Below are 12971 nucleotides of genomic sequence, written 5' to 3'. Positions count from 1 at the left end.
TAAGATTCATTGTGGCCACATACGACATGAATCTGCCTTATAAAACAAAAAAGTGGATGGTCCATACACGATTGACTGAAAAATCTGTTCATTGTAGTGGTTTGTATAAAGGAAGATTTGCTAAAAATTATCTATAATGGGTTGTGATTCCCCCCCACCCCCTGAAATGTTAGGGCATACGACAGCATTATTTTTTTTAAGGCAAAAAAAGAACGTTGTAGACGACTGTGTGATTTTTTTCCCTTTTTCTTTTTCAGAGGGCACATCTGCTCGATAACACAGAGAGGCTGGAAAGGTCATCTCGGAGACTAGAGGCTGGGTACCAAATAGCAGTGGAAACCGGTAAGAATTCTGAGAGTGAGCAAATTGTCTTGCTTATGCACAGCAGTCTTCACAACACATGACATTTCAGGGAAACTTCAAAGGAGTAGCAGAGACAGCAGCCCGAGATGTGGTTTACATATTGGGGAGACAATTGGGAGCTTATTTGTGCTTATCTTTTTTCAAGTTAAAAGGCATGACATCTACTGAAAACAGTTCCTGAGGTTTAAAAGTATACATCTGAAAAGAGATGGAATACTTTGTCTAAATTCTACATTTGTCTTAATATGCGGTTACATGTTGTCAGTTTACCCACCCGCAATGATTGCTAGCACACGGTGCTGTCTCCAGTTGTTTGCTCCTTTACATTTATTCACGTATGTAAAAATTAACATTTTAATCAGTCTAAATGATGTGAACCAGAGGAGAAGAAATACCAAGTTTACCTTGCTTGTTTGTCCTGCTGTTGGAAATGATTCCTAATGATCCCATATATATATATTTTTTAAACATGAACAGAGCCTGTAATCAGATATGGGGGAAAAAAAGTCATGATAATTTTATTATGTGTTAGTTAATACTGTCCAAACTTTTGGGTTGAATTAACACTAGTTACTAATTTCAGAAAACGCAGCCCTATTTTGACTTCTAGGACAAGTCTACTTGAAATAGACATGCTTTTTCTTTATTGAGGTTTCACGCAATGAGTTTTTTTTTTTACCTAGTAAATAAATATCCATTAAGCCCTTTATACTTATCAGTTTCTTATTATTTAGCTATTTGCAAAGTATAGATTACATATCATCTATTTTATATATTTGTGGATACCTCTTGCCCTGTATATGGACAACAAAAATATGTGGTCAACAACATTTCCATTGATTTTTTTTTAATTTAGTGTTACAAAAAGTAATATTTATTTTGTAAGAGCAGGTATAATGAAAATGATTCCAAATGATTTATGAATGGCCAGTGTTTCCCTTGCTTGAATTCATGGCTATCCTATATTGGCTGGCTTATGTGATGAATTCTAAGAAATCAAATAGAATGAGCACAAAAGGCGTTGGCATTATAGTAATGGTGAGAAAACTGAAGAAAATCATCAACCCTACCAGATTTTTTAATAGTATGAGCAGCCCTTCTTTCTGAGGTTATTGATAGATTGGCATTCTGCCCTGATTGGAATAAAAGCCAGCTTTCAATGGTTCTTTTATTCCTTGGGCTCACCTTAAGAAGTGACTGTCCTTAAAAAGAATGTTTATAACGAGCAGCGCCCTGAACATGAGGTCAAAGGACCAGCCTTGGGTTCTGGCCCTTGTCTGTGACCTTAAGCAAATCACATAACTTCTTTTAGTCTGTTTCTTCTTCAGTAGAATGGAAATAATACTGTCTGTTGCAGAATATTCCTATGAAATGATAGCATAAGTTAAAATAGTTTATACACCATAAAACACTATATAAATATAAGTATTATTATTAATGTGTGGTCATTTGATGATATACAGGCATTTATCTTTCATAGAAAAAAGAAGTATTGTGATTGAAATTTGTGTTAAAGGAATTTTTAAGAAGTGTTATTTTGGGGAATGTGTCACTATACCTGTTGAACATCAGGGAACCTTCTCTGACAAAGCATCCCATCGGTGAGCCTCTTTCCACAGGGGACTGGGTTGGGTTGGAGATATTCTTGCTATGACAGTGATCACTGGCCATTTATAAACGAAATCATTAATCATTTGGGATTGATTTGGCTGATTGGGATGCCTTTTCTCTTTCACAACACCATTCATGTAGCTGCCTCCCAAAGCTGAAGGAAATCAACAAAGAGGATCACAGATTCTGGAAGATCATGCACTGATCAAGGTTATAAGATCATGATTTGATAGTTATTCCTTTGGTGTGTACTAAAACGTAACGTCAAACTATCAATACAATCAACATGGAAAATGCAAATTTAAGTGTCCCCAAAACCAACCTCAGTTCCCTTGGACTTTTTAGTAGAATACAGTGGTAAATTAACTCTGAAGTTTTATAAAATTAGATATTTGTATGTTTTATAATACATATATAAAAGCCTGGGAACTTCTCACAGACTGTAAAATCAAGTCTAAGAGGAGGAATAAGAGTGGGCTTTGTGGAGGTAAAGACAGATGTGGCACACAGCTAGACAGAAGTCATCATGATTCATTTCCTTGGATGAATTTGAAAGTGGGTGGAGAAATGAGAAGGCAGGCACAAAGCATTTTTCCTGCCCTTGCTTCTTACTGTAATGTGGGGGAAAAAAGTAATTGTGGCGGGCACCATGTTGCTTCTTCTCCATTTCTTGCTTCCCTGCTAGCACTCAGCCTAGTTATATCCAGTCAATCAACAGCTCTGTTTGTGATGTAAATTTATGATAGTAATAATCTTGTTACAGTATCAGTAGAGGAACAGCATCTTTCAAAAGGAAAAACTTTTAGCACTTATTGATTTCTTCTTAAAGACTGTGAAATGCAAGAAGGCATAGATGTGGAAGAGCTATGATGACTTTTGAAGCAGCACAAAAGAGGGAAATGGTTTGCAAGTATTGGTCTAAGAACTGGTTCTAGACCACAACAAGAGTTTTCATCAGTCCACAGCAAAATGAGAGGAAAAATGTAAAAAATAGTAATTTTCTTATAAAGCAAACATCATAATTTGAAAAAATACACGTTTTCTAAGATCATGTTTTTCCTATTTTGGGGTCATAAAAGAAAGGATAGTTTTATGATATGATAGAAATAGTAGGTGGAAGTTATATATATATATATTTTTCTTTATCTGGAAAAATAACAAAATTGACAACCCTATTTGGGCCCTTTGAAATGTTTTTTGAAATTTTACTTGGCCACAAAATATAGGAATTATTGTCTGATGTACTGAATTGGAGAAAGAGACAGCAATCCCATCCTCTGGCCCTGCTATTAGTCAGCTGTGTGACTTTGAGGAATACTTAACCTCTCTGTACATGTTCTTTTATTTGCCAAATGGAAACCTGACATCGGATTCTATATATCCCATAAGGTTGTTATAATGTAAAATGAGTTCATATATATTCAAGTGCTTAGAAAGCAAATAGGGCTCTGGAAAAGTCATCATTTTTATGTTTTCATCAGCATAAGTGGTTATCTCTGAAAATTATTGGCAAAAGGTTTTGACAAAAATCTGTAGACTTTTCTTGATGACCATTATTGGCAAATATCATAAAAGAAATTTTGATTATTATATATAATCAATTATTTGTGGAATAGAATAGAAAGCATATTGACCACTAGCATCTTCCTAGTAAATAATAAAATTCATCTTCTAAAATTCTTGAGTCGTTTTTGACATTTTTAAAAGTTATTTTTTCAAATTGGCAGTTATTGTCTCTTTAAGAATAGCTGCTGAACAGGGGGACTCATGTCCAGAATGTACTTGGTCTGAGCAAATGCATCAACACATGATTATTTCTAAGTGCCATTTACAGCTTGATATATATTGAGTTTAATACCAGTCAGGTTTCTTCCGTGGCTTCCTTTCTATTTGAGAAAACTGATGAGGTTACAAGTTAATTGAACAACTCCATTTAGAAATGAAGAGACAGATGGAAGAATATATGATACAGAACTAAAGAGCTGATGCTAGGACATCTCACTGAGACTGACATCAAGAGGCACAATTATCAGACTCATTAGCAAACTTCCTTGGGAGTGACCGTCAAAGACCAAACACTCTGGTGGTTGTATGAGCCATTGACATGATCCAGTTTAGCATTTTTATAAATTCTTGTCCCAGAATCTGTGAATAAAAAGTGACTCTTTCTTTTTTCATCTACTATTAATAGTCAGATATGACTCTTAGCTATGGCGATACCTATTTTGTTCGAGGTCAGGGCATTAATATTTAAAACTTTGGGTCATCTGCCCTTAATGCTGAAATTATGATTATTTTTTTCTCTGAATTAAATATCCCAGAATTACAGTAGGCACAAAACTAATGGAAGCTGTATGATGAATAAAAGAAATAGGCTGAAAGAGAAATTATACATGGGCAGAAATGCAAGGCTCACTCTCTTCTTTCAGTATGTAAACAGGTAGTTTAAGATACTCACCACTGTCCCAGCCTATACCCTAAATGGGCCCAGTGCACCTGGCAGTGCATCTCTGGAACCAGGAGAGTGTTTGTCTACAGTCAGTAGCCTCACGTCTTTGAAGAGTGATCTTCACCATTTACCAGCCTTGCTTCTGCCATCCCCGAGTATCCAAGCCTTATGGGTTTGTACCCTTTCTCTCAGTCGTCACTTCAAGCCACCTAGCTCTGATGTCCCATTTGGTCAGTGATCTCTCTACAACTGGGTGCTGTGCTTCTGCCAGCCTTCCTGCCGTGAATAAGAGGTGCTCCATCCTTCCCCAAGGGCCCCGCAGGTTCCCCACCCTGGACTAGCGATTGGACATATGTAGACATCATACAGTGTTTATTGAACACTTAATATGGGCCACACGCTGTTCTCAGCACTCTGTATTTACCATCTCTTTAGTCCTTACCACAACCCAAGGTACAGAGAGATTAAGTTATTTGCCTACACTTATTAATCGAGCTAGGAAATAGTACAACCAGACTGTCTGGTTCCATGCTATTCCATGCTCTTAACCAATAAACCACACTGAAAAATGAATGGGCCCCACATACCTAGATGACCACATACCAAAGTGACCTGTTGTAGTCAGAATAAGTCATGTTCTCACATCTGTTAAGTTCCTTTTCATATACTTTCTTCAGAAACTAACTATTGAATACTGTGTGCCACGTGCCAATGCCCCTGTTCCCAGGTAGCTTATGTATCAGAACAGGAAGGCGCTAGGAGCAGGGTGAGACAGACATTTTTTTAATTAATAAATAAATGGACAAGATTATTTCAGATGGTGGCAAAATGAAGCAGGGTATGAAAGAGTAGCTAGTGAAATCTATCTTAAGTTAGCTGGTCAGGAAAGACCTAGACAAGTGCCTCGTAAGCTGAGTCTTGAACTGCACAAAGATGCCATTCGTAAGCACACGTGAGGCTGATGATTCCAAGAGGAAAAAGCAAGCACAAGGGCTCTGAAATGAGCAGATGTTTGGGGTGTTCAGGCAACAATAAGAAGATCAGTATGGCTGAAGCAAAGTGAGCAATGCGCGTGGTACACAATTAGGTTAGAGCCACATAGGGTGAGATTTTGGGGGGCCCCAGGTGTCCGAATTTGCCTTGTAGGGTATGATGCCATTGGAGAGCTTTCAACAGGCAAGTGGCCTGATCTGAATCATAGAGGACAAGGATTGTAGGGGAGGAGTGGCAGAGGAATGGGAACAAGGAGACATATTAGGAGGTATATTATAATAATCCAAGATTTAGTCCTTTTACTAGTTGAATGGAAGGATTGGATGGTGAAGATGCAGGAGAAATTATAGCCTAATTAAAAGTCATTCAGGAGCAGGGAGCTTGAAATTTGTCATTAATTTCCTTAACAGTTGGCATGCGATCCCAAAGATTCTTCCTTGAGGATATCCCCAGAACAAATGGGGACTTATTAGTCTTTGTACCTGGTAGGACTTTACACAGACAATGGCCAGTCCATTAGGCTGGTGGTAATGGACACTTGTGATTATAAATCTGAGCTTAAGACCAAGTTTATGATAATATTTTATTTGAGGAATAAAGATGATGATACCTATTTTCTAGAGTTTGTGAGAGGCATAAATAAAATAATGTATATAGAAAGATTTTGTAAATTGCCTCACAAAAGTTTTTTTTTTTCCTCTCTAGAAATCTTCACTTTAGGTAGGTTCTGAGTATAAACATACATTGCCACTTTGCTTAATTTTGTGTCAGTCTAAAGAGAAATGGGTTAGTTCCATTCTACCCAAAGTGGGGCTTGGGACCAGCAGCATCGGTGTCCCCTGGGAGTTTGTTAGAAATGCAGCATCTTGGGTCTCCTCAGATCTACTGAATCAGAATCTGCATTTTAACAAGATCACCAGTGATACCTGTGCATGGTGAAGTTGAGTTAGAAGTCCTGTTTTCAGTGTTAGTTTTTCGTCTGTGTCTGTTTGAACTGGATAAGTCATCTCATTGAATCTCATATACATGTGTATATATGTATAACTACACGTGTACAAATATTCAGGCAGGTAGCTTGTATTGTTAACACCTACACTCCCTGTGAAATACAGGTAATAAATATGGCTGTGTCTGCTAGTATTGGTGATATTGGATTTGAGAATTGTCTATTTAGGAGCTATAATAATTATTTATCTTACCTTAGTTAGGCAATACTTGGCAACAAGAATAGCTAGGAACCTATCCAGTAAGCCTAAAGGGACTACATTATACCACTTTATTTTTGTCAAAATATATTTTCCCCTATATTTAACACCACTTAACATTCTTTTTTAAAAATAGCACGTTTATCACAATTTCTTGTATATCTTGTTTTATTAGGGAAATGCAAAGGTAGATTTTCTGAGTAAGAATAATACCAATGTTATTTATAAGTTATTTTCATAAAAGAAATATTTTCTACCCAAGTCTTATTTGTTATAGAATTGATACAGAAGATTAGTCCATTTCTTTTTTTTCTTTAATATATTTATTTATTTATTATTTTTGGCTGTGTTGGGTCTTCGTTGCTGCGCACGGGTTTTCTTTTTAGTTGCGGCGAGGGAGGGCTACTCTTCGTTGCAGTGCGTGGGCATCTCATTGCAGTGGCTTCTCTTCTTGCAGAGCACAAGCTCTAGGCGCAAGGGCTTCAGTAGTTGTGGCTCACGGGCTCTAGAGCACAGGCTCAGTAGTTGTGGCGCATGGGCTTAGTTGCTCTGCAGCATGTGGGATCTTCCCAGACTAGGGCTCAAACCCGTGTCCCCTGCATTGGTAGGTGGATTCTCGACCACTGTGCCACCAGGGAAGCCCTAGTCCATTTCTGTTTGAGAGTTTCCTTGGCAGTCCCATTTCCTTTCTATGAAGATTTTCTCTCTCTCTCATTTGTGTGTGTGTGTGTGTGTGTGTGTGTGTGTGTGTGTGTGTGTGTAAGGAGTCCCATCATCTAGTTAGGTAACACATTCATCACCTCACATGTTTATCTTTTTTTTTTTTTTTCCTTTGGTGAAAACATTTAAGTTCTACTCTTTTAGCAAATGTCAATTATATAATGCAGTGTTATCAACTATAGTCACCATATTTTACATTAGATCCTCAGGCCTTATTCATCTTATAGCTGGAAGTTCTGTACATTTTTACCAAAGTTTTTACCCTTTGACGTGTATTTTTTTTAATTAAAAATATGGATTTTACTTCAATTTCAATATTCCAATACTATGTTATAGTTACCTAATTTTAAGCTGCAGATACTTCCCATTTTAAGAATATACTTCCAGGCTTTCCTGGTGGCGCAGTGGTTGAGAGTCCGCCTGCCGATGCAGGGGACACGGGTTCGTGCCCTGGTCCGGGAAGATCCCACATGCCACGGAGCGGTTGGGCCAGGGCCGTTTAGCCTGAGCATCCGGAGCCTGTGCTCCGCAATGGGAGAGGCCACAACAGTGAGAGGCCCGCGTACCGCAAAAAACAAACAAAAGAATATCCTTCCACAGGCCTATTTTACATGCATTCAGATTATTTTTGCTTTATATGATTACCTCATCAAAATCTTCGTTCATTTGACCAAATAGTCAGAGAAACATATGGAGTACTTCTTTTTCTTCTGGAAAACAGATCTTAGAATTACAGCATTTTTATGAGAATTAGATAATTCATGTACACCACTGTTTCTGTTTCTACTGTGTCTATGTCTTTTTTTAAGAGTTCATACAGGAAAAGCAATCAATGGTGGTATCAGCTTACATTTTTAAAAACCAAACAAAATGTTTCATGTTCAGAACTTATTTAAAGAATCTGAACAAATGCATTTAAGATGTGAAGGGCCTTCCTCTGTATCTTCAGTTGTCTCAAAGCCTTGGCTGAACTATTGATGGAGTTCACCTGAGCCTTTCATGGGGCTCTATGGGGATTATGGAGTATGATACTGCACGTGTATCATATTCTATCTTTTGGCTCATGATAAAATATTCTTATTTTAATCAACTCACTGTAGAACTCACTTAGAAATTTTAGTCAGGTTTGGAAGTATCTATTGAGACCATGTTTTTACCAAACGAAAAGTCAGTCATTTTCTTTCTTTTTTCAGGAGTTTCTTCCATGTCTACTGACATTTTCTTATTCTTCTATCTCTTCCTCCTCATTGTAATTAATCTTCTTTCTTCTCTTTTTCCCCTTCCTCCTTTTTCCCCTAATTCTTTTCTTCAAGAAGTATTTTGAGTGTTTACTATGTAATAATTTGATTCAAAAATATAAATCCTTGAATGTATTAATTTATCATCTACAGAAAAGATTAATGGTTGAAACAATGCACAATAATAAAATATAATGCCTAAAACTACTTTTGAAGTTACAAGCTAGCTTTGGAACTGAGCTAACATCTCAGGAAATGTAAGAAAGTTGTTGTTGTTGTTTTCCCCTCCATTTACTGACAAGTCATATTTATAAAGACTCCTGGGAACGTAGACCCCAAAAGTATTAACTGTGTGTTCCTTGCTCTTAGAGCTGTTATCAGTTGGTAGAAGAATAAATCTCTGATTCTGTAATATTAGTGAGAGTGGTACAGTATTATATGAAAGAAGGCAAATATTGTATTTCACTTATTCAGCAAGCTTTCATTGAACTCTGCTGAGTGTCAGATGCTTCAGAGATGCCGAGCTAGAAAGACAAGATACCCCAGTCTTGGTTCATCTGAGTAGAGGATGTTCTGTCTATAAACACTGATTCAGATTTTTAACCTGAATAATTTTGTTTAGGCACAGATTGGAATTCAGAAAGGCACTGCCATGTTTAAACTAGTGCAGAAATAACAAGTTAACACTTTATGTTGTTCTGCAATATAGGAACAGAAAATGGGATTACACAGAACATGGGATTATACAATTGGGTTGATATTAACCATCTATTTTATCCAGCCACATATATTTTAGAGAAAAGATTTTTCTTTAGAAATGTTAAACTTTCTGACAGAAAAAGTTATCTCTAGAAAAAGTTTCTCTATTCATCATTTTGGGTGATGGAATAAGTGGTTATGCTTTCAGAACCTTAAAGATATCTCTGCTAGAATAGGTATTTTTTTAGATGCTGAGAAGAATTACTTGACCATGTCTCGTGAGTTTTTAAAAGTCTACCCAGTGGTAAAAGAATCATTTTAATGTGTAGTTATCACTTTATAATTACAACCCTATCAAAGCCTTACTTCTCAAAAAGCTGTGGTTCTGCTCTGAAAAGAACAGAGGAGGTTGTCATTTAGGGTGAAGCTCTTAAAGAGTATTTTCAAGTTGTGCTTAAATTTACTTTGTGAGGTTCCCTGAGATATTGGTGAGCTCCACAGTGGTAAGAAAAGGATGTCATTTAAACCCTATTTGGAGAACCTTCTCCTTAGGTGGTCCAAGGGAATTCATAGGGTTCATTTTTAATCCATTAAAAAGTATTATACTCATTTTTAAAGGTGTCCTACCCCGTAATGCCTATCACTTTGCGAGTTGGTTCGTAAGATACATGTGAAGCCATTCTTACTCTGTTGCATCTCTGTGAGTTGAGAAAAAGAAAGACGACCAAAGCAGGTCGCTAAAATGCCAATTTACTTTCAGATATTACAGTGAAGGACGGTTAAGCTTATGACCTTATTGCACTGTGCTTATATAACTTTCCTTGGGATTTTCTTTTTAATCAGGTTTATTTTCCCTTTGAGTCTGACTTCTAGTGCCCAGAACTTTTCTTTTCAGCAGTGTTTATGTATTTAACAGAATTTTCTGAGGTGGGTGCCACAGAATTTTCACAGCATGAGTTCACATTGGACTAAGATTTTGTATACGACTTATACCAAGTGGAAAACTTGACGGGCATGAGCTTTAAAAATGGCTTTTTTTGTGTGCTCTGTTTTCGTCTGTATTTCCTGTTGGGCTACAGTGTTTTCCAACGTTGCCATAAGGGAACAAAGTCAACATTAAAAAATAATTTTTTTATTGAAGAATAGGTTTTTCCAAGTAAAGTCATTATCAAAGAGACTGTCATCGTGGGTCATCATTCATGTTTGGCACTGTGTTGCCCTTTTGCATCTTGAGATGTACATTCTAAGTCATAGTTAAATAAATATCTGTTTATTTAGAGAGAGGAAGAAACCACCCTAAAGCCAGACAAGGAAAAAAGCTTTTTGAAGACTGTCCCTTTTGGAGGAAAAATAAGCATATTGTTGGGTAGTCTTAACATTATCTTCCATGTCGGTAATCTCATCACAGTCAATTGCCTAAGGTCCTGATCCACATTAAAAGGTTATTTTTGTCCACATACAATACACCTTTTTTTTTTTTTTAAAGAAGATGTTGGGGGTAGGAGGGTTTTTTTTTAAAATTAATTAATTTATTTATTTTTGCTGTGTTGGGTCTTCATTTCTGTGCGAGGGCTTTCTCTAGTTGTGGCAAGCAGGGGCCACTCTTCATCGCGGTGTGCGGGCCTCTCACTATCGTGGCCTCTCCTGTTGTGGAGCACAGGCTCCAGACGCACAGGTTCAGTAGTTGTGGCTCACGGACCCAGTTGCTCCGCGGCATGTGGGATCCTCCCAGACCAGGGCTCCAACCCGTGTCCCCTGCATTAGCAGGCAGATTCTCAACCACTGCGCCACCAGGGAAGCCCTACAATACACCTTCTAAGTTGACCTTAATAATTGTTTTTATTCCCATTTTCAGTGCTATTTGCGACACTTGGCACTTGAACAGAGCACAGTGGAACCTTAACATTTATTCCAAAAACAATTTTTGGGCCCTGAGAAATTAGTTAGGGTCCATTAGATCTGGATTGGGCTAAGTCAATCTCTGGAATAACAAGAAAAATATTGCCTTAAAAGAATATTATTAGCAAGGTTTGCATTTGGGAGTCAGGTAGGGGAGATAATCAACCCACCTGAAAAGGAAAATAGATTTTATGTAATTTAGGAAGGAACAGACCCTGGCCCCTTTCTAGGCACTTAGAATATAAAGTTCCTTTGATAAGCTGGGATATCTTGGCAAAATATCTGTTTGGGAAATACATAGCTATAAATCCCCATGATGAATATAATTAGTGTTTTTGAAGCAGGGTGGAGGAAGTAATTAAGTCTATTTCACAGTGTCAGGGAAAGACTCAGAATAGATGAGCCTTATGGAATAAATAAAGGGTGAGCTAGGGAAGTGGGTAAACCGTGAGCAAAGTGGGTAAACCATTGGGGCAAGTATGTGGCTTACGAGAATTTCTAGAGTGTGTCTATGGTGTATCTAACATTCATCTTAGTTATTAAGTATACTTGAAAATGATAACATTTATTTTAAAAACATTTTCCCTCAAACTTTTTATTATTTCAGAATAACCTTTCTAATTCACCTATCCATTTTAATAGTCAGATGTGTGAGTATTTTACATAATACATTATAGAGACTTTTAATGCTTTATAGTCTTTGGTAATTTTCAACCTTGCGTTATGTGCTGTAAATAACAATGCTAATATTAGGAATAATATTATATAATCTGCTTTGAAATTTTCCAACTACTTTTAGTACATCTTTTTACATCTATTACTTCATTGTTTCAATCAATACATTAGCTTATCCAAAATGGAGATTGTGTGTTCAGATTAAGTAGACTGATCCCCTGAATACTACCCCAAATGCCATCAATTTTCACCAACTAGAATGGCTATTAAGTTTTATTTGATTTAATGTTTCCCTCTTCCTCATTAGCATATCTGTGAATTATCTCTGATGTTCGATGCTCTATGAAAACCTGTTGATGATTAGAACCTGTTACTTAAACAAACAAAACTCTGTTATAAGAGGGATACACAAATTTAAAAGATTCACCAATTTTTCTCGCCGGTGTTAGCATAGGACTTTTACAGTGTCATCCAAATTTTTCACATAGGTGAGTTAAAGAGATTGATTGCAGTGACTTTGTTAATATAAAAAAGGAGGCCTTTTTTTTTTCCCCCCAAACATTATGACTCTAAAAGGTAAGCATGAAGAAGATGGACCACATATCTTATTGCCTCACTGATGCTGCCTGCCAGCTGTGAATTTTCTTACTGTAATGAATCCCCTCATTTTTATTGCTGTGTACAAGGTACTGTGCTTTATTTTTCTTCCTACTTGGATTTCGTGTAGGATGCACACCCCATATAGTTCTTTAAATTCACACTGTTGTGCAAACAAGTCAGTCTTTCTGTTCTCTCCTTTGTTAACTGTAAACCTTGTGGCGCAGCAGTTCTTTCGTGCCCTCCATGAGTTGCTGGACTCTGCTCAAATTAAACACTGTAAGATTATCAGCAGGCTACAAAGGTGGAGTGGATCTTTCTCTTTGACATTTTGGTATAATGTTGTCTTGATCTGGAAAATGCTAACAAATTTGAGTGAAATAATCATCTCACACCCGCCCGTTGTAAATTGGGACTTCGTGTCTACCACATAAAAAGTAGGAAGAACACATGTATAATTTTTGCTGTCCTTTGAGGATTCCAAAAAAAAGTTACATGTGTAAAATGCATAGTAATTATTTT

The 12971-nt window shown here is 37.0% G+C and overlaps 1 protein-coding gene across 3 annotated transcripts in view; it reads left to right on the top strand.

The window, feature by feature from the left end:
• Positions 1-12971, top strand: part of VTI1A (vesicle transport through interaction with t-SNAREs 1A) — a 357558-nt gene that overhangs the window by 80769 nt on the left and 263818 nt on the right. For all 3 annotated transcript variants that reach the window (XM_082854381.1, XM_082854382.1, XM_082854383.1), the window contains one exon: positions 258-342. In XM_082854381.1, the coding sequence (XP_082710507.1) occupies positions 258-342 (85 nt within the window). The remainder of the gene's footprint in view (positions 1-257; positions 343-12971) is intronic.

Source organism: Leucopleurus acutus (genome assembly GCF_964270905.1).
Source record: "Leucopleurus acutus genome assembly, chromosome: 14".
NCBI lineage: Eukaryota > Metazoa > Chordata > Mammalia > Artiodactyla > Delphinidae > Leucopleurus > Leucopleurus acutus.
The sequence above is the reverse complement of the archived record's forward strand: the minus strand, read 5'-3'. Positions and strand labels throughout refer to the sequence as shown.